This window comes from Hydra vulgaris, chromosome 06 (assembly GCF_038396675.1).
Source record: "Hydra vulgaris chromosome 06, alternate assembly HydraT2T_AEP".
Lineage (NCBI taxonomy): Eukaryota > Metazoa > Cnidaria > Hydrozoa > Anthoathecata > Hydridae > Hydra > Hydra vulgaris.
In genome coordinates, this window is record NC_088925.1 from 10,719,415 (window position 1) to 10,742,972 (window position 23,558).

Consider the following 23,558-nt stretch of genomic DNA (forward strand, 5'->3'; position numbering starts at 1 on the left):
TTGTGGAATAATTTACCTCTTCATTTTTCAATCACTCAACTCAACCTCACAATTTAAAAACCGTCTTTTTGACAGAAATATCAATATTTTCGATAAAAGATCTTACAATCGAGGTTATTTACAAATAATTAAAAACTAATCTTAAGTAAATACCATGAAAGAGCATTAATAATACAAATAATAATGATAATAATAATGATGATGAATTATAAGAATAATAAGAAAATGATATGATAATAAATTAAAATCAATTTTAAAACAACAATTGAATATAATGCACAGACAGAAAAGTTACAAACAGTTATGTACTGACAATACGTAACAACCTACAATGTAACTAAAACAGTTACAGCAAAAAAAAGTAACAATGATTTAATAAATATAATAATCTTAATATCAGTAATCATATAAATAAAAGTAATATAAATATTTCATTAAAAAATAACTATAAATAAACAAACAAAAAATTTTCAATAATACTCTCAAATAAAAACGTGTCACCCACACAAACATTTAGTCACAAAAAGTATAGAGTTTTCATAATAAATGACAATATTAAAATAAAAATAATAGACATGCAAAATGTTAGGCTCATCATAGATTATTATCGCTATTGCTATTGTTATTAGTATTATTATATGTGATGTTAACATTATTTACATTTGTATTGCCGTCATTATTACTTATTAGCATTGTTTAATATTTATTTGTCATATTTATCATTATTATTGTTGTTATTATTACTAACAACAATATTACTACTATTACTAATATAGTCATTATTATTGTCATTACTATTCTAATAGTATTATTGTTATTACTATAATTCTCCTAGTTAAATTTACTTTAATATTATTATATGATGGCTATTATTATTAAATTGGTGTTTACCTTAGATTAGTACTCGTACTATTAGTAAATAACCATGAAATAACCTTTATTTCAGAATATATATTGTTATTGTTCATACAGATTTTTGTTTTGCTATGCATTAACTTCACGAATTTATGAAGTCATTGCGCAGCAAAATATAAACTCAATATTATCGAGTTTGTATTTTTCTATGCAATATACTTCATATACTCATGAAGTTAAGCGTAGCAAAACAAAAATCTGTATGAATTTTTCTTTTGTTTAATGTTTTTAATGTTAATTTAAATGTTATATAACAGAACGTATAATTCAAAAAATTGTTTAAAAAAAAATGTTTATAGACTAACTTCTTCAAAAAGAAGCGCTTTAAAGTGCTTTACTTTAAAGCGCTTTACTTGTTTTAACTAACTCTTTTTTTTTAAATACCCACTTTTTTTTTGATATAGCATCAAAATAAGCATATCTTATTGGAAATATATTTAAGCTCAAGCATACTTTTGAGCCTGTTAAACATTTTGCAAGCAAATCCAAGTCTGTTTTAAAATTTATATGCTCATTATTTCAAATCCAGTCGCCGCCAACTCAGTACTTGGATACGCAAAAATGTGGGTCAGTAATTGACGCTCCTTTGGATTAGTCTTTATGAGTATTTGTGGGTGTTCCTATACTAAATCAACATTGTAAAGCAAAATATAGCATGAAACTTAAATTAGTAAATAAATATATAAAAAAACTTGTATTTGAAAACATTTAAATTTTATCACAGATTAAGAAGTTTAAGTATTTTTCACGCGTACTTTTTATATAACTTCTGTATTTAATAAAGAATTAATTTTTTTTACAATGTTAATTGCGATTGACAAGGAAAAGGCATGCACGACGAAAGTTTATTAAATAGTTTAAACGTAGGATCGGATTGAGCTTCAAGACCTTTCGATTCTAAGTCAGCACTTAAACCGCCACAACACGACCGGTAATATATCCGTATATAATATTAAATTAAAAATTAATAATGCCAACTTCAAATACATTTAGATAGGAAATAAAAGTTTTAAAAGTTTAAAAAAATTTTGAACTCAAAGGAACGTACAAAGATGTACATTCTTGTTTTTTCTGTATATTAGTATTTTAAAAGCAAACTGAAATTGCGATAAGAATAAAAATGCTTGAAATTTAAAAAAAAGGGGTTCCTTTGAATCAGATAAATTCTGATTGGGCTTCTTGTTCAAATATGCGTTGCGAAGATTCAAAGTTTTAAGGTTCTAATGTTTTAATTTCTCCTCGATCAAGTTTACTTGAGTCGTTTTTTATTGTGTTTACAAAATGGTTTTCGAATAATCTATTCTTTTTTCTATTTTGCACAATATCAAGGTTTTACAATTTGAAATCATGTTGTTATGCGATATTTCAAAACTTTTTTTAACACCATTGCAGATTTGTCTAGTAAGCTTGTTATACTTTATTTATTTCGAATCTCCGAAATACACGAATTCATACAAATGAAGTTACACATAACAAATTTATTTTATAGCCTAGAATAATAAAGTATAATGCTAAATAAGTATTTTGAGATTATTACAATCTTAGTATCATAAGTATAAATGTAAATACAATTATTATAAATACAAAAATACCCTTGTTTAGCTTTTAGAATCTAAAATAGTTCAGCTGAAAAATTGGTAGATTTTACAATTATAGTACATTTTTAAAAATCTAATCAAGAATAATATGAGTAAAGATGCTAGAGCACAAAAAATTCTTCAAGGGTTTAGACTGTATCTTTTCTATATTTCAAATTTTTTATTTTCATTTTAACTTTGCATAAAAATAAACAATTAGAAGAACTTTATATATGAAAGTGATTTTAACATGAGAAAAGTTGTTATATATCTTTTTAGATTTTGTTTTTTGAGAAGTTTTATGTTTTTATTGTGATTATATTATTATTGGTGGATAATATAAATGAACACTAAAAGTCACCTAATTCGTTATTTTAATTAAGTGAATTTTTTTAACTTTTTTTAGTTTTAGTTTCGTGGTGTGATTAAATTGTGTCTTTGTTAACAGTTTCTAAGGAAATCCTTTAGGCACTCAGTTTTTTTGTATAATGTAAGATCTTTTTTTGACATGGTTATCATTGCCAAGTCATTAGGCGGTTTTGCCTTGGTCATTATTACCATGGTAATTATTGCCAAGCAGTTTTTTTCTGCTTAATTAAAATTGTGTCCTTATTAGTTTATATTAATATAGTAACATATTCAGCATAGTTAAAGTGTATCGTTGCCAGGGTTCTATAAATTTTTTTATTTGATATCTTTTTATGTGATCTTAAAATAAATGTTCAAAAAAATTCTTAACTTATTTGATTAAGTAACTGGATGAATTTAAGAGATGCTGAAAGTGGAAAAATTATGTGGCAGGGTACAGAAGATCTGTTAGTGTTTATTGTTTGAGTTTCTATTATTTTGCATTTAATAAACATATACTTTTTAAAAATTAAATTAACTTGATTCATTTCTTAAATAAGATTTTTTTAATCTTAAATTAGATCAGAAGAAGGATGTGAACATGAAGGTTAGATCTTTAAATTGAGTTTCTTGAAAACTACACACACACACTCACACCCACACACACACACACACACTCACACTCACACACACACACACACACACACACACACACACACACACACACACACACATATATATATATGTATATATATATATATATATATATATATATATATATATATATATATATATATATATATATGTATATAAATATATATATATATATATATATATATATATATATATATATATATATATATATATATATATATATATATATATATAATAAAAATACCCTAATCATGATAATATTTATGAAATTAGCCCACTTATGATAAAATTTATCAAAATAAAAAGAGGATGCTTCTAGATAATTATTCTGATCCAGATGTTAATTTTCAAATCTCAAAATATCAACACTTTATATTATAACCCCTAATCTGTAAATACAATTCAAGGAATGGAGTGTAAGTTCATTTTCAATTTAGCATTTAAACATTAGGAGTATTTCAAAGTATTTTGAATTTTTTAAACTTAATTAAATGTAATTTTAAAATTTTTAGTCTCAGAGAAACATGATGTAATGGTGTAATGAATAACCAAATTAATTATGTTGGCTCAAAAGAGCTATAATTATACTAGTCTATAACAAAATAATAAAATACATAAAGTATATATATTATAATACAATACTTATATGTATACATACATATATTGATATAAAATATATCACATTAACATAACATTCACCCTCCCTTAAAAGTGCTCAGGTGTATTTACAAGTTAAGTTTTTTAAGTTTTTTAAAAATTCGCAAAAATCTATGAGGAAAAATGTCTATTTCTTTATAGGAATCAGATTGTTTTCTAGTTCTTTTTCGGAGGTTAAAGGAGTTTAATTGCTACTATTAGGTGATAGAGGATTGTTACTAATGGCTGTTATTTCTAAATTGTTGTTTGATGTTTGTATTTTAGGTCTTATTACAATGGGAGCCAGCTGTTAAGTAGGCACAGTAGTTTCATGACCAATAGGAAATCTTACATAAGCATAATGAGGATTTGCTTCAATGAGCTGAACCTTGTTTAATGAATCTTTATATTTACTATGCATTGGATTTTCTCTTTTCCTGGGTTTACAAGCCATGATGGAATTATGGACCCAGATGTTGATCTTCGTTAAGAATTAAAAAGACATTCATATGGACTACAATTAGTAGAAGTACATTATAGAGATCTTGTAGCATGAAGTGCATTAGGTAAAACTCTTTTCCATGATGATATAGGCAGATTTCGAGGTTTATGAGTGAGTAAAATTGACTTCCAAATAATTCCATTGTATCTTTCAACTTGCTTATTTCCAGTCGGGTTGTAAGGGGTTGTTCTGCTAGTTGCAATCCCTTTTGATAAGAACCAGTGCATTAATTCAGAAGATATTAATAAGGATCCACAAATCAGAATGAACATAGCTAGACATACCAAAATGGAAAAAAGATCATTTAAACAGTTAATTATTGTCTGAGTTGTCATATCTTTTACAAGATAAGCAAAGGGAAAATGAGAGTATTTGTCTACAATTGTTAGCATGTATTGTTCAGGAGTTGAAGAAGGTAATTGACCTTTGAAGTCGATAGATATACGTTCGAATGGCTGATTTGCTTTAATTAGGTGCACATCATTTGGGCGATAGTACTTGAGTTTTATTTCTTTACATATTCTACAATCTATTTATTAAGAGATTAAGATTGATGGAGTTATCATAAATTGTACTTATAAAATTGTAAAATGTTCTTAACCAATGGTTATATGTTTTTGCTGCATCTGGTGAGTTTAGATCTATACCAAGTCTATCAGGTTTTATGAATTACATCATCTTTCTTATATTTTATGATAATATCTTAGCTCTTTTGATTGTAATCAATAACCAAATTAATTATGTTGGCTCAAAAGAGCTATAATTGTACTAGTCTATAACAAAATAACAAAATACATAAAGTATATGTAGTATAACACAATATTTATATGTATACATAAATATATTATGTTGAATGGTAGATGGAAGATTCGGATATTTAACTGTTCCTATTTTCTTCATTGACAAACTGCCTTAATGGGTAGGGTCAAGCAGAAATAGCAGTTATCTGTATGGTTTTTAGACTCTCCATACTATAGGAACAGCAAAAGCCAAAGATCTTTTTATATTTTTCAACCATTCTCAACTTCCTTGGCATGTTGATTTGTCAAATTTTACACTAGTAAATGAAAAAAAAAACAAGAACTAAGAATAGATTAGACCAGAAACTTTAGCAAACACTCATAACTAATATCACAAGTTTTTAACATGAATTAAACATTATGGATAGTCGAAAGCAAAAATTTTTTTTTTTCAAAAACTGAAAATTTATACCTTTGAGAGAAAATTTTTGGTTTTATTTCTTAAACTAGAGCTAATATGTCATTTTTAATGTCATTTTTGAATTCAGCAGATGGAAGTACATAAGAAATAACTAATTATGGTTCCGAAACAAAATCACTGTTGGGCAGTGTTATCAATATAGGGATGTAAACAATATTGTGAGTTAAAATTTACAAGCCACTGCAAGTCCCAAGCTGTTACAGATAAAAGATCAGATTGGCTGCCTGTTCTAAGCAATCAAAAAAGAAGACTTTTTGTCAAGTCAGAAGTAAAAAGATAAGTCGTCAGCAAACAGAGACTATAAATATAAGGTTTTTAAAAGGTTATTAATGTAATAAGAAAAAAATACATGACCAAGGATAGAACTCAGAGGTTTTATGTCTATTTCCAGCAGACAGGGAAACAAGATTCCACCAAGCACAATTTGTTTAAAGATAATTAAAGAGAGTTTAGGAGAATACTTTTGTAAGACTATGACCAGAATGTTGTCTAGATCACAAACTGTAGAAGAGTTTCATTGAGAAATTACTTAAGCAACAGAAGCTGGAGTGTATTGGATGTCTAGATTGAGAGATTGAGAAATATAGAAGTTATGAGCTATATATATTATAACCAGCAGGGTCAGTGCACAATGGGGATGGTTACACACAAAAGGATGGCCAAAATTATTTTCCTGATACCTGCACAAGTTATGCAAGTTATTATTTTCAAAAGTAAAGTATGTATGTTTAAAATTTCACATAATTTTGATCTGTAGTTTCAGAGAAACTTAACTTTGTGGCATTGGTGCTGCAAATAAGATTTTTTTCATGGTGGGAGAGTTTGGTTCCAACACCAAAATATTGCCTAAAGTTAGGGATACTTTATTGAAACTTAATCTAAAATAATTTAAATTTAATGATAATCATAGCTAAGATAAAATAAAAAGAGGTTCTCATAGTTATTTAGGTGGAAGAAGCCATTTCTGCTAATTAACCCCCCGTTCTTTACCCCCACCCCTATCAGTTTCTTAATAAGTTTTTTTTTAATTAATATTTTCTGCTATTTGATATTGTAAAGATTTTTTCTTTATTATCATTTTTTGATATAATCAGCATCAACTTCTACGTTTATATTAAAGTTTTTAGTAAATTGATCAATATCGCTGTCATCATTTGATGTGTCATCATTTTTGTTGTTGCTTGTATTTACCTCTACCTTTTATAGTATAAAAGGTCAGTAATTCCTTTTGGAATATGTTTTATTGTTAGATCTTGTACATAAAGATAATAAACTTATAATTGGATTGGATGAACCTGGGAACAAAAATATCCTAAAAGATTCACTACCTAGCCCAAATACAATGAGTTGATAAAATATTTAATTGTTGATAAAATATTTAAATTTAGTATCTAGTTCTAAATTTAAATTTACAAAATAAGGGGTTGTAAATTTTACATGATCATAACAATTGAATGCATTGCATTCCAATAACCAATTGCATTGGTTAGCAGTAGTAAATCTTTTAGAGTATTTTTGTTTTCAGGGTTTAATCACCTTCTTTTTTTTTTTTGCAAAGTATTATCATTCGACATAAGCATGAAAATACTTAAATTTGGAGTTTTGACAATGTCTAAAATTGTCATATCTAAAACATAAAAAATCCTTGATCCGCTGCCCATTATAGATACAGCAAAGACTAAATCTAATGCATAAACCTTTCCACAAATGTATATGTCTGGGAAAATATCAAAAGTAATTCTCTATAAGTTGGTCGGAACACCACCTATAAAAAATTTTTTTGAATAACACTTTTACCAAAATTTTTACTTTGTATCTGAATATCTCAATGAAATATTTTAAATTTTTGATATTATAACATATTTATATTGAATATGCTGGCATTTGAATCCATCATATAAAAACAAAAAAACAAAAAGAAATTTTGGCTTCTCTGTGTCCCACTGTGCAGTGGGATTAGAACTAAACCATTGTGATGAACATTAAAATCATCAATAACAACATTATTGGCACTGATCAGAAGTTACATCTAAATAAGTGCAGTCTGGAAATGAAGTAGAACGATAAAGAACAAAGAGAAAGTTGATAGTGAAGGTAAAACATGCAATTGTTGGTGCCTTTTTGCAAACCAAAGGATAGTAGCCATGAATACTGAAATTGGAAGAAGTATAGCTGAATTCAAATTAGTCTCACTAGGAGCAAGCAAGTCTAGTGAGTTTTACAAGAAGTAACTTCAACTGATGGTAAGTTACTTCAAAGACTACAAATAATTGCATAAGATATACTAAAACTGTTAATTGGTAGTGATAGTTTTTTATGTTAAATATTTTTCGTTACTTTGATTATGGTTTACTCTATCAATGGGATTATTCTGCTAACCTCTAAAGACTTTATCTAAGATGTCTTCTATAAGAGAGTAGCTGGATGCAGTTAACAACATGATTTTATTGCGACCCTATCTCTAGCCTTTACTCAACCAAGAGCCCTGATGCAGGGGAATTTAAGGTTGAAATTTCTTTCTCCTACCTTTGCCTGGAAAAGCAAGCATTTCAAGGCAGCAAGACATGTGACAGATAGTACTGGGTTGCATTTTAACAGTATCAGCATGATTGTGATGATCCTAAACCTGTACTGACATGGATTTAAATATATTGGTGAAAGTGTAATTTTCTGTTGTTGTATGGCATGGAATGTTATTGTTAAATAGAGTTTATTAATAAAAATATGCTAATAAATAAATTACTTCTTTTGTTACGTTACTTCTGTCATCTGTTCTAGTCACAAGTGAACAGATGCTTTTTATAAAGAAACATTTAAACTTTTTATGGTTATATTCTAATTTTAAAATGTTTTAAAAATCTTTATTACAGCTCGTGTCCCTAAAAAAATTTTGAAGTGCAAAGCTGTTTCTCGTGAAATCAACTTTTCTTCGAAAGAACAGCTAAATAAGTTTAAACTAGAGCAAAGGGTGTTATTTAAAGGAAAATGCTTAGAAGGTAGGTGTTTTTGTATATTTTTCCTGTTTTATTTATGCTAGCTATTAAGACCCAGAATGCAAATCATTATAGACTGTGGTGTTAATAGGTTTGTAAATAAGCTATGGAGATTCTTATATTAGTATACAATAATCCCATACTGTAGTATACATACCTATAGTAAGTACCCTTACATACCTGTAGTAAGTAAAACAATAAAATCATTTTATTAATGGGTAAGATTTTGCGTGTTCTCGTAAAAATATAACATAGTCATTATTGAAGAATATTACAATACTTTATGGAGCAGTTTTTTAAAATTGTCAAAACTTGAAAGAAAAGATATTAATTGCAAAGACAATAAACTATTACACAAATTAGTGATGCCATAATAATTAACAGTACAAAAATTTTTTAAAGAAGCTAAGAAGGTTCCATTAATGCTTCTTTCATTAATAAATCTTGTAAAGATCTTATATATTATAAATTAATAAAGCACACAATCTTGTAATTCCAAGGCCCTATGTTCAAACAAAAAACTAAAAAGGCAGATAACAGTTTTATTATTCATCAAGTAATTTGTTATGGGCATTAAGGTTAATATAAGTAACAACATGAGCAATAACACAACTAACCGTAAATTTTGGTCTTGTAGTCTTTCCAATAAACTGTTTTGTAGTTATAATTTTTCCATTTTATAACATGAACAAAATACTTTTATTGCAATAGTGTAATAACTGTTTCTCCATGTGTATATATATATATATATATTATTTTTTTGACATATCTCTCCTATTTAAATATTATCTTATGATTTTCTCATTTAGCAGAGTTCAAAATAGCGTAAGTTACTGTTATAACTTACAGCTTGAGTTACAACAATAAAACAAACTGCAAAGTTTTTTAAAAAATATAAAGGGCTTGTGTTAATGTAAAACAACTTAGTGAAGCTGTTTTGTTGCTGTTTTACACAGTTTGTAACCATAATAACATAAAACGTGTTTAAAATAAAATGAAGCAAATAAATAAAATTGTTCTGAATAATAAATTATTATTGTCATAAAACTTTATATTTGCGCAAAAGCATTCCTATAGATCATATGAGTCTATAATCTATAGACCAAACGAGTAAGATCAAAGGAAAAAAACATTAGATACCACGTTTTTTATAATTTATTGTTTCTTGATCTAGCCTACTATTAAAATTTAAGTATAATTAAGTTTTTCATTCAAACGGTTTTTAAATTGATGTTTTCATTCATTTTTTTATTCAAATTGTTTTCCAATAAAAAGTGAAACAAAAAAATTTGGTTTAATAAATCAAATTATACTTCCTTAAGTTTAAGAATATGTTTCAATTATTTTTTTTGAAAAAAATTTGAACAGAAGTAAAATAATTTATTAATTTTGATTTAAATTTTTTATAATATAATTGTTATTTTAACTTTTGCAATCATTGGTTAATGTTTGCGATAGAACGTTTCTACTTTTAAAACTATTTTCAAGAGATAAAATATAGTTAACTATTTTAAACATTTACAAAATTTACGATTTATGAAAAGAAAACTTTTTTCCTCATTCTTGTTTCTTCAAATTCTTTTAAAAATTTTTTTCAATTTCAAATTTCAATCGCATAATTATATGGATAAGAGAGTTTTAAAAGGCTAAAAAAAAAAATTTTGTTCAAATAGATTTCTTTTTAAATAAAATTCCTAAAACAACTTGCATATTAATAGGAAATGTTTAATGTTGATATCGCTTGAAATAAAATGAAAATATAAAAAAATGGTGTCACGTTTTTCATATTCTATTTGACAATTTTTGTTAAAATAATTTTTAGTTACAAGCTTATATTATGTGTTAACAACATATAAGATATAAATAGAAGCATTTGTATGGCTAACTTTTGCAAATCTTTGAGTATATTGAGTAAATTGATACAAGTAAATTAATATAATTGATGTTTATTATATATAAGTTAATATTTGAGTAATTGTAAGTTACTGCAGTAGTTAACTGGTTGTTTTGGTTTAATTTATAAGTAAATTTACTGTGATGTACTTTATCCATTCAGTAAATCTAAGTAAATAAAACTTTAAAAGGTTCAAGGTCGTTAAAGCAAAAAACATTGAAGCAAAAAAGTTGCTGGTTTATATTAGCATTGATTAACTATTAGAAATTTTTTTTAATGAAAAGAAATTAATATATATTTTAATATACTTAAAGTAAAACTTAAGTAGTAAAACTAATAATATAAAATTGTTAATAAAATAATAATTTAATTTATTAATAATGAGTTAATTTGGTGCAACATATTAAAGACATAGATAAAAACCAGGCTGTTTTGTTAAAAAAAAAGAATGAAAAAAAAACTTGTTTTTCCCTTTTCAACTTTTCGCTCTAATGACCTTTAAAATATTATTGGCTTCCACGCAGAGATTTAAAGTAATTTAAATTCAAAAGTGCTTTACATTAAATGAAAATCTCCGCGCAAAAGAGCAAATGATCATGCTTTAATAGATAAATTTAGCGTTACATACTAAAATGACAAAAACGTTTTTTAGAATTGCCAAAAAAATGCTTAATTAAAAAAAAAGTAGATAAACAACCAAAAAAATAATAATGTTAAGAAAATATTTTTTTTAAGAAAAAACTAATAGCGAAGGTGTGAAAAGCAATTGCGATATATATAATATATATATATATATATATATATATATATATATATATATATATATATATATATATATATATATATATAATATATATAATATATATATATATATATATATATAATATATATAATATATATAATATATATAATATATATATATATATATATATATATATATATATATATATATATATATAATATATATATATATATATATACATATATATATATATATATATATATATATATATATATATATATATATATATATATATATATATATATCATGGTTCCAATTCCAAACAAATTATTCAAAAGATCCAGGTCCAATGTTTGAATCCTAAGATCTTAAAAATAGACCTGGATACAAGATTCATTTCCAACATTTTTATTATAATCAACCTTTGGAATTAGGAAAAATGAGGTCGGTGATAATTTGCCAACCTCAATCTCTTAGAGGTCTGCATCAGGTCGTCAAAAGAAATTTGATACAAAGGTCTTACCATAAGACATAGAAATGAGGTTGACAATTTTTACTGACCTCAAACACTTCAATGTCGGAAGTTAATTCCGCATTGCCGAAAGCTGACCATTTTTTCCGAGGGCTGTATAATGCAATATTCTGTTTTGAACATTAGCTCATAAATAATAATATTTTGTAGTTGTAGTATATATCTTGAGTATTGGCACAAAAGCTCAAGTCAGGCTGAAACAAACAAGGTGAAGTGTGCTATAAAAGGAGTGGCAAAAATCACTTTTGAATACACTCTTGAATAAAAAAAATTATGTCAATGTTGATGGCTTTACAAAAGCTCTAATTTTTTTTCCGCAACTACAAATTGCTTTTCATAATAGCAATTTTTTGCCATATTTATCTACAAGTTGGTAAATATATTTGTTATTAAAATGCAAGTATAATATTTGTCTCCAAAAAGTTATACATTAAAACTATAGTCACATTTTATTTAAGTCTCGTTGCCCATCAAAATGCATCCGTTTAATTAATTTTTTCAAAATACAAGTGTAAAGTTTTCGTGCTTGTGTTTTGGCTGTGGATTTTTTGTTTTCCAAAATGATTTCGGTATTTGATTGCTTGGAAAGATTTATAATTGTTGTATTTCTTCACTTTCCTTACCAAAAAAGAAACTCCATTTTCCAGTTCTTTTTCTATTAGACAAGCTTGGATTTCTTTCAAAAGAACAACAAATTATCTTTACAACTGATTTATTGTTAAAAACATTTTTTCTATTTTGAAAATCTTTCTATTGATTAAATTACAGTTTTTTTAGTGGCTTGATTTGCTTCTAATGAAATAAATAACTTATAAGTTCATAACTTTTAAAATTTAAAAGAGCTATTCTTCTGTTAACTCTCAATTATTATTGTTAACCCAGATAAAATGATGCTAAGTCTGTACATATCTTCCTTGTTTGGGTTCTAATAGCCATTTAATACCCTTGATCTAAATATAACAGATTTCGTTTTTTTAGGATAGTCTTCTGTAAACCTTTTTGGGACCAATAATCCATGAGCTTTTTTTTTAATGTCTTTCTTGAGTTGCATATCTATTTTTTAAATAACTATTTCTCCAGATTACAACACCATACATTAAACAAGTTATAATTGAAACATTTTATAAAGTAACTTTAGACTCACTTTTATAAAGTAACTTTAGACTCAGGTAGTTAGATGCTTTTACTTAAAGTAGGTAGATGTTTTTTGACACTTGTACTATATGGCTATGCCATTTCATTTTGTTGTCTAATACCCCGAATGCTAAAGCTTTTTATAATTTTCCACATAGGAAAAGTAATATGATTCAAGGTTACTCCACGAATAACCTTGCACCCTTGTAACTTTACTTTTACATTTTCAGCACAAACGATAATGTCAAGTTCTGTTGCGACTTGTAGATTATAAACTTTAAAACTTTTAGACCCATACAGACTTTTGATTTAGACTTACATTCTTTGATCAATATCCATCTCTACTTCTTTTTTTTTTTTACAATGATTCCATTATTAAGATTTTCCTCAATTCGATGTAAAACTGCTTTTTCAAATATTTTTGACAATGGTAATACACTTATCGATCTGTAATTCTCCATAATGGTTTTAATCCTTTTTTTGTATTTAGGTTTTATCGTAGCTAATGTCTTGTGAAAACATCCAGAACTAATAGAATCATTTATCAATTTTTTTTAAAAGCAATGTTTAATTAACTTGTTACTTATTAGATCAAAATCACAATTGCTTTTTGGAGCTAGACTATTAACAGTTTGAATAATTGACTTATTAGTTATTAATTTTAATTCCAACTAAAATTGTGGAATTGATAATATAATAAGATTTCAAGTATTTTCTTATATTATTTTATAGTATTTTCTTTATAGCATTAAAATCAAGAATTTGAACATTAACCATTATTAAATTCTCTTTAAATTTTTGTACAAATTTAAGTATAACAATTAAACATCTTTTTCTGCTATATAGATATAGAGGAACCTCACAATGTGGCTTCATAAAAATAAAGTTTGATCAGCCCTAATAATGACTGAAAATTACACAATAAAGATAAAGCCAAGTCAAAAAAAACATTATTTTCTATTATTAAAGTTCATAGTTTTATGTTTTTTGAATTTTTCTCTGGAATATCTAGATAAAAAATTTATTTTATTTGAATCTGGATATATATTCAATTATTTTTATTGAATCTGTTTTTTCCATATTTGAGTACAATTAAATACAAGCAGGTCTTGAGAGTATTTAGATCTAGACCCTGGTTTATTGTTATTTATATAAGTTATATTTATTTTTAAGTGTAACATTTTTTCCATTTGTATATTTAGAATGGTTTTTCGACTTTGGTTTTGTAATACCTGATTCAACTAACACTTGGCAATCGTTAATTGAAGCTGCTCCTTCTAATCAGATGATGCCTGCTAATGTTTTAAGGTATCCACTTATAATTTTATCAATGATGATAGTTAAGTATATAAATCTGTAGTTTAACAAATCTATATTAATTCAAATAGTTAATATGTAATCATAAAAATGCATAAAATAATAATATAAATAAAATAATCTTTTTCACATAATAAAAGTTTAATTGCTTTTTCTGATTTTTATCAAAAATTAATGAAACATTTTAAAGCAAAGATTATTTAGAAAAAAGAGTTTTAACTGAGTTTTTAAAAAACAGTAGATCATTTACTTTTTTAACAAAATATAAATTACAATATAAAAATGAGGGAAGTTAATCAGCAATTTTCCAATTTTAGGATCAATTAAATCCAATTTTAGGATCAATTAAACAGTTGCTAAGTAGTCACAAAGTCTGTTATTAAAGCTTTGTACTTTATATTTTCTAATAATCTTCATAAAGACATTTTAAAATTATTTTTATGAAGTCAAAACTTTGTTTTGTTAAGTAGTTTATCGATACGTAAAGTTTTTAAAATAAAGTTTATTATATTAGATTAATTTATTATAAATTGAATGCATTATTAAAACAGATAATCAAGATAAAATAGAGTTCTTTTTTTTTTTTATTAAAAAAAAAAAACTTCAAACAACATTTATGTTTTATAATCTATATCAGATAATTACACAAACAGTTCTGAACATTAAGTAATACAATTTGATTGTAACACGAATATGAATAACAAAATTTACTAATAGTTATGAGCAAAATTACCAAATAAGTAAAAATACCAAAAAAAAGAACGCATTACACAATTGAAATTCAACAATCTACCTTGTGATCAAACAAATTCTTTATCCGAGAAACATGGCACTAGGTACAACTAAACTATATGGCTCTAGGTACAAGACTTGATAGTTTCATGAAATACATCTATTAAAAAACCCAGATCATGAGGAAACTTACTGAACATTGCATATAGTACTTAAGTAAAAAACAATATAATATACAAGACTGTTATCTTGTATTGTTTTACAATACTAGAATTGTAAAACAATATAAGATAACACTTATTATAACTTGCTGTGGCAACGCTCTCAGAAGCATAACTTAGAACTTGATAGTTTTCAAAAAAAAAGGTGGTTGTAGGTACAACAAACTTTCCCCATAGATAAAATCTTTTTTTAGGCTATGAAGTAAAAAAAATTTTTTTTTGATCCTTTAAAGTGATATATCTTTTAATACATCTCTTACATTTGAGCATCCTATAGACTCTTAGTTATCTAAGTCTAAACTAAGTTTTTTTAGTCTAAACCAAGCTTTTTTAAGTCTAAACCAAGCTTTTTTTAGTCTAAACCAAGCTTTTTAGTCTAAACCAAGCTTTTTTTAGTCTAAACCAAGCTTTTTTTGTGTGACATAGTTCAACAATAATATAACCATAAATTATAAATAACCATAAAATAAAAAATTAAGGTCACATTTCTATCTCTTTTCTACAAGTACTACCATGGTGCTGCTCAAGCAACCATAATAACTTGTTTCATCAACCAAAACTCAATCGTTATTCAGCTAAGTTGCATCCTTTTACTGTTACTATTCATTCATGCTAAAAAAATCTTTATATATCGCTTTTTCCCCTTAAACATCTCAGTTCTTTTCTGACTTCATGCTATCCTGACTTATAAATTTTACAGTTTTTAAAGTCTTCTTTTAAAAATAATTATTGATTACTTGCAGGTTTGTTAGGAGGACATTTATTTAAATAATGATATTTGTAATAATGTTTAAGCTTGATATTAATGTTAAAAATAAAGTTAAAAGTAAGTTTCTTAATGTATATGGTTATCTGAAGAATTAAAAGAAATTTTTTTTTATACAATAAAAACAGTTTTGTTAATACTGTAACATTTACATTGTAAATAACATTGTAAATAACATTTTCTAAGAAGTATTTTTTCTTTTAGTGGAAATGTTGTTATTGAAACACGGTTCTTTGATGATGATTTATTGGTCAGCACCTCAAAAGTCAGATTATTTTATGTATAATGTTATGTTGATGGTTCTATAATTTTAGATTGTTTTCTCTTGTAAATAGTCTCACTGAATAAATTATTAAAATTATATATTTTAGGATTTAAAATTGTTTTATAAGGTCTATGATTAATAAAAACATATAGGAAAAGCAATAAAGTTTACTATAGCACACACATTTTTGGTAGTCTAAAAAAAAAGAGGGATATGCACTGTAATTAAATTATTTTTTTTTTTGTTTATATTTTTTATTTGTAGAGTTATACTTCTCTTGATGATTTTATTGATTTTTCTTTTCTTTATGGACATGTTTTTAGCAAAATAATATTGATGGTATAATTTTATTGTAAATTTATTATAAATATTGTAAATCATAAAATTGTATTTAACAAAGTTGATTTTTTAATATTGAACACTTTTTTTTTTTTTTATGAAATTAATTCAAATTAAATGTCGGGTGATTTGTGTTATTTTGACTTTTTAAAATCTCCAAATTTCTTAAACGCTTTATTTTAGAGGGGAAAAAATCTATTTTTTAGGAAATATTTTTTTTTTACATAATTAGTAATATAATGATATCATGTGTTTTGTTTTGAAAATGAGTTTATAATAGATTTTTAAAAAAATATATATAGAACAAAAAATTTAAATATTTAAATGTAATAAAATCATATAAGTCAATTATAAAATATGATGCATAAAATCAATTATTACATATTCTTCAAGATGCTATGCAGTTTGGAACTTTAAGGTTTAGTTTCTCTAAATTGTTTAGTCATATAAAATGCCAGAACCAGTAAGAATTCTTTCATCATGTGATGAAAATCTTGACGATATTGAAGATATATTTCAACCAGAAGATCTCACACACGATGAGCGTATTTACAATCGCAGTTTAGTTACAACTCGGGTTCACCAAAGAGTTATTTCAAAAGGGTGTGATTCCATTGATGATGAACGGCCACTTGCAGATAGCATTATACCTGGTACACAGTGCATCTATATTAAAACATGGGGGTGTACACATAATAACAGTGATTCTGAATATATGGCTGGACTTCTAGCAGCATATGGATATAAGGTTACAACATGTAAGTTTTTTTCAGAATAATTCTTTTTTTGCTATTACTTGATGACAGTTTTTTTTTTCAGTTTTTTTTTTTTTGCTTCAATAGAACAGTTTTAAAAAAAAATTTTAATGGCAAGTAAAGAAAATCATCTGATAGTCAAGTTTTAAATTTTTTTCTAATGAGCATTATGAAATGTGTTAACTTTGTGAGCATTTTTTTCTAATGAGCATTATGAACTGTGTTAAAACTTTCAACAAGATTTTATAAGTTCTATAAAAGTATTGCGAGTTGTATTAAAATCATTCAGGGAAATAATAGCATGAAATAGTTTGTACATTTTATATATATATATATATATATATATATATATATATATATATATATATATATATATATATATATATACAACCCTCGGAATTAGGGTCGGCATTCGGCAATGTTGACCTAACTGCCGACCTAAAAGTGTTTGAGGTCGGCAAAAAATTGCCGACCTTGTTTCAATGTTTAATGGTAAAACCTTTGTATCAAATTTTTTTTGCTGACCTTTAAAAGATTGAGGTCGGTTTGTATATATATATATATATATATATATATATATATATATATATATATATATATATATATATATATATATATATATATATATATATATATATATATACACACTACATTAAAAAAGTTGGACTTGGATTACCATTAGCAGACTTCTTATAAATGTGTTATTATTGGCTATTAAACATGTGTAACTATATTCTTTTAACATATTTAGTATTTAAAGTTTTTATTTTTCAATAATTTTTTTAAAACTTTTCTTTTTTTTTAGCTGATCCTTTAAACGCCGATTTGTGGTTATTAAACAGTTGCACAGTTAAAAATCCAGCTGAAGAAAGTTTTAAAAATGAGATAAAAAAAGCGCAAGAGCTTAATAAGTATGTTGTTCTTGCTGGTTGTGTACCTCAAGGACAACCCAGAGGAGAGTTTATGAAAGGTCTTAGTATTGTAGGGGTATGAAACATTTTTATGTAAGGGTATGAAGCATTTTTATTTTGTTCTTCTCTTTTTTTTCTATTTTTTCAATTTAATTTCCTTTCCATACCTGATTTATATATATTTTTTAATGTTTAGGTCCAGCAAATTGATCGTGTTGTTGAGGTTGTGGAAGAGACATTAAAGGGTAAAATATTTTTGAAAGATGTTTTAATCAAAACAATTATAGGTGTTAAAAATACTTTTTTTTTAAATTTTTTTTTTCTTGTTGGTTATAGCATTTTTTTTTAGGACACAGTGTTCGTCTTTTTGGTAAAAAAAAGTTAAATGGTAAAAAAATTGGTGGTGCACCATTAAATCTCCCAAAAATTCGAAAGAATCCACTTATTGAAATTATTGCAATTAACACTGGGTAAATAGTAATTTGTTAAATAAATTTTTTCTAATAGTTTCTATTTTTTTCTTTAATTTTATTTTTTAAGAAAATACTTTTTTCAAATTCTCTCGTGTTTTTTATTAAAGTTTAGTTAATAATATACAGCTCTTGGAATTAGGAAAAGTGAGGTGGGCAATAAGTTGCCCTCCTTAAACTGTTAAAGGTTGGCAAAAAAAATTAGGCGCAAAGAGATTTTTGCCATACAACATAGAAACGAGGTCAGCAATTTTTTGCCTACATCAAAAACACTTTTCAGTCAGCAGTTAGGTTGGCATTGTCAAATGCTGACCCTAATTTTGAGGGCTGAATATATTTAATAAGTTTTATTAATTGTTTGTATTCTAATTAAAACTTTACAGTTCTTTTAGTTTAAATTTTTATTTTTTTTATTTTTGTTTTTTTTTATATATTATATGTTTTGGTTTTCTTGGTTTTATAAATAAAGATTACTGATAATAAAGTACAGATGCAACTGACACATAGTAGTAAATTTAAGATTTGGATTCCAATTTTTGACTATGTGACCTTATACTTTAAACTTTAGCAATTTTAACTCTGGCAAGCACTTTTAAGCGCTTGGCAAAAAAATACAGGCAATTTTTTCAACTGAAACATATCTTTTTGTATATCAAATACTTTAATCAAAAACTGCGATAACACTTTTATGTACAAACTATTTTATTTAATAAGTTTAAATTAAACTATTTTTTTCTACCAGTTTAAATATTTTATTTAAAATTTAATAAAATAGTTCGTTTTTGCTATTTTTATATTAATTTCTTCATTTTGAATTTAAATAGTAACTTCCTTTTTGCTGTTTTTATTATTATTTTGTTTAGAATTTAAATAAAACGTTCTTTTTGTCACTTTTATTTGAATAATTTCATTTAGAACTTATCTAAAACCTTTTATTTTGCTGTTTTTATTTAATTAAAATAAAAAATAAAAATGGATTTTTAAAATTGCATGCGCTAACCTAGTAATTACCATCTGGCCAGTGCATTTTTTGTGCACTGGCAGTTAATTTCAAACAAAGAAGATAGTATAATATAGAATGCGTCAGGAGATAAAAGCAGACATTGCTAAAATAATTTTATTTGCAGAATGACTATATATTTATAACAGTTTCAAATAATTTTGTTTAACTATATTCTTTATTATGTTATTATTTAATTACATTATTATAATTATTTATTTTGTTCTACTCTTAATTTTAAAATAAATTAAAATATAAATATAACATTTCATAGTTGTTTGAACCAATGTACATATTGTAAAACGAAACATGCTCGTGGAGAATTAGGATCATATCCACCTGAAGAAATTGTTGCAAGAGTTAAGCAATCCTTTGAAGGTTAGTTTGTTGAAGTTTGTTACTTAAAGAATATAAGATTGATTAAAAATGATACCAATCAGCTATTGAACAATTGCTATAACATCTGCAATATGCAAATTAATTGAACGTATCCTTGCAAAACATATTATATTGTACATCCGAAACAAACTATTATCAAATACCCAGGTAAAAACCCAGACCTGTTTTAGTACTGGTATGGATGCCCAAAAAAAAGCGCTCAAATTTTTCTGGAAATAAAGAAAAATGTTGGCCTTCAAGGATGACTTTAATAAGCAACCCTATAAGCAACCCTCGGAAACCCTCTAAGCAACTCTTGACAAGAGCAATAGCCCTAGCCTCTCCGTCTCCATTTAATGCACGATAAAATCTTTCAGTCACATCAGTTAGCAAATCAGTCATAGAGCGAGAGGATCAAAAACTGTATTGATTGTCTGACAGTAAGTTATTTGATTTAAGATGGGATGTGAGAAATTTGTTTATCAAAGACTCAAAGATCTTGCTAATAACAGAAAGAAGACTGATCAGACGATAATTGAAGTTTTTTTTTTTTTTTTTTTAGATTATTCACCTCCCCAAGGCCCGAGGGGGGGCCACTACAGTCGAGGATGCTACTCATTTTTTTGTGTTTGTAGTGCAACCCTCTCTTAACTCTTTAACTCCAAAACACGAACATTGCCAAGGCCGCTGCGCGAAGAAACTAAGTTGAGCGCGGTACTTGCAGGGACGTGGTGGGAGTTGAACTACAAACCTCTCGCTTACAAAGCGAGCGCTCTTACCACTACACCACTAGTGCATGTGGTCAGGATGTTCGCCAGAGTTTTTGATAATTGGAATAACACATGCTATTTTCCAGGCAGGAAAACAAGACTCAGTCAAACATTTATTAAATAGTTTTGAGAGAATTAAAGAGAGTTCTGGAGAACAATTTTGTAAGACTATGACAGGAATTTTGTCTGGACCAAAAGCCATAGAAGAGTTTAATCGAGATATGACTTTAGCAACGGAAGCTGGAGTGATTTGAATGTCTAACAGTGGGTTAACCTGTTTAATTGGAATTAAAGTAAGAGAATTGCCTAGATTTGAAAGTCCTATTAGAAGAAAGGTTCTTTGCAAATATCTGCAAAAAAATATAAGTTGTAAATATAATGCCTCATCCTTGGGAGAAGTAATAAGATCAGTCCCATGAATGAGAGATGGAATGTTAGACCTACCTTTGTTAGCGATGCTGTTGAAGATTTTCCAAAAGTATTTAGAGCCTAACTTCTGAGATGAGATTCGAGATTTAGTGAACTGAGAATATTGGAGCTTAGCATCTGACAGCTCCTATTTACATCGATTTCTTGCAATAATTAATAGCTGTTTGTTTTCAACAGAGTTGTTTTTTTGAAAAAGATTTAAAAAATGATTACGATTAGGTGGTGCACAAGAAGGTGAAAGCCATGAAGTAGAATGAGGCTTGACTTGAAACCAACGAGAAGGAATAAAAACTTCCATTCCTGCTTGAATCCAGCAGGTTATAAAGTAGGCTCATTTTTCAGTTGAGAGGGAAAAGACATCAACCCAAGGACCATCACAAAGAAAATCATGAATCCTAGTCAAAAAAATCCTAGTCAGCTTTAGGGTTGTAGTAAGTAGTGCGATGGTAGGGAAATCTATTACTATGCTGCATTTGGGCAGGTGGTAATCTTTGTGCAGAACACTTACTGATGACAATTGGCAGGTGCCAAGTTTCTGACCAAAGAACATTTTGATTAAGAGCAACTTTTAAATCGTGGCAATATTTTAAATTGTGATTTCTATTATGAACTAAACTGTATAATTTTAAATCATCCGCAAAAAATTTTATTGTACATTCAAGATTATTAAGTACAGATGAAATGTCATTAATAAATTATAAAAATAAAGTTGGTCCCAGCACACTAACTTGTGGAACACCAGATTCAAATTGGATCAGACAAAGAATTATCCATCTTAACTTGATATATGTCTATTAAAAATGCAGAAATCCACTTGAAAAGTTTACCATGTATATTAATGATGAAAGTTTTATTAATTGTTTTGAATGAAATGCAGAATCAAACCTTTTAAAATTTAATACATATAACATCTGTTATCAGATGATTGCCAAGTGCTATGCTCCAATAGTTAGTAGATTCTAAAAGATAAGTTCACATTGAATGTTTGTTAAAGAAACTGTGCTGAATAAGAGATGCTATGTTTGATTAAGTTACTCCACAATATTAGAGTGGATAATTTTTTCGATAATTCTACAACAAGTACAAGTCAGAGAAATCGGTCTATATATCTATATATGGGTTTATATCTGTTAAAATATGATGTAGAATCATTTTTAAAAATTAGGGAGACATAAGCTTTGCATCATTGATTAGGTAAGGTGCTTAGTGAAAACTAGTCCAAATAAATATGATGAGCAATAACACTAAACATATACTAACTTTTTAAGAAGTACAATTAGTATGCCACCAGAACTATAAGATGAGTTATATTTGATTACCACTAAGGTTTTAGACACTAACTCTACAGAAAAATTAATGATATCAATACATATTGAAACAATGTCAATATTTATTGAATAGGAATTATGTTTGCATGACGCTATTCAGATGTTACAATACATTTATTAATAGAATGATTAAAAAAAAAAAACTAAAGCTTTAACTAGTTCTGGCTTAATTGATAAAAGGTGATAAATCTGGTTTGTTGATGCATTCCCGAACTACATCTGAGAATTGCATATTTAGTTTAGTACAAAAGTATCTGAAAGTAAGCTAATAAAAATAGTACGTAATCACATACTATTCTTATTAGTGGGATAGGATTTATTTCTGTAATAAGATGCTTTCCGGCTGGCAATAAATTGGGCAATTATATTAGCCAAGATGTTATGTTGGTTGTAAAGTCTAGCTTTGTGTAAATGTTAGCATTATTTTATGCATTGTAGATTATTGGCAGTCATCCATTCTTGGTCACTAAAGGTTTTAGTAGTGCGTAGGGGTTATATTTTAGATTGTGGGTCAGAGTCAAGATTTGCCAGGATATGCGTGTCAAGTAGTCGTATTGCAGTGACTGTGTCTCTAATCTTTTCCAGATGTGTTTAAATGCGTTTAGGTTTTGGTTGTGTGTTTTTATACATATGTTGTTAGGAAGAAGTAATGACAACACTAAAGTTGCTGACATTTCTAGTGTTCATCTGCAATAAAATATCATTAGCATTAGAATTTTGATCATTTTG

At 26.5% G+C, this 23,558-nt stretch overlaps 2 protein-coding genes across 2 annotated transcripts in view; both read left to right on the plus strand.

The window, feature by feature from the left end:
- The first annotated feature begins 2,145 nt into the window (after nucleotides 1-2,145).
- On the plus strand, nucleotides 2,146-16,868 carry LOC100208267 (retinal rod rhodopsin-sensitive cGMP 3',5'-cyclic phosphodiesterase subunit delta). Its single transcript, XM_065799204.1, has 6 exons — nucleotides 2,146-2,648; nucleotides 3,245-3,307; nucleotides 3,422-3,447; nucleotides 8,724-8,849; nucleotides 14,351-14,456; nucleotides 16,389-16,868. The coding sequence occupies exons 1-6, from the start codon at nucleotides 2,602-2,604 to the stop codon at nucleotides 16,468-16,470; spliced, it is 450 nt and encodes a 149-aa protein (XP_065655276.1). The 5' UTR covers nucleotides 2,146-2,601; the 3' UTR covers nucleotides 16,471-16,868.
- A 220-nt stretch (nucleotides 16,869-17,088) lies between these two features.
- LOC100209503 (threonylcarbamoyladenosine tRNA methylthiotransferase) overlaps nucleotides 17,089-23,558 on the plus strand; it is a 35,541-nt gene continuing 29,071 nt past the window's right edge. The window contains exons 1-5 of the mRNA XM_065799203.1: nucleotides 17,089-17,546; nucleotides 18,349-18,530; nucleotides 18,651-18,699; nucleotides 18,804-18,924; nucleotides 20,199-20,302. Coding sequence (XP_065655275.1) covers nucleotides 17,240-17,546; nucleotides 18,349-18,530; nucleotides 18,651-18,699; nucleotides 18,804-18,924; nucleotides 20,199-20,302 — 763 coding nt within the window. The 5' untranslated portion in view covers nucleotides 17,089-17,239. The remainder of the gene's footprint in view (nucleotides 17,547-18,348; nucleotides 18,531-18,650; nucleotides 18,700-18,803; nucleotides 18,925-20,198; nucleotides 20,303-23,558) is intronic.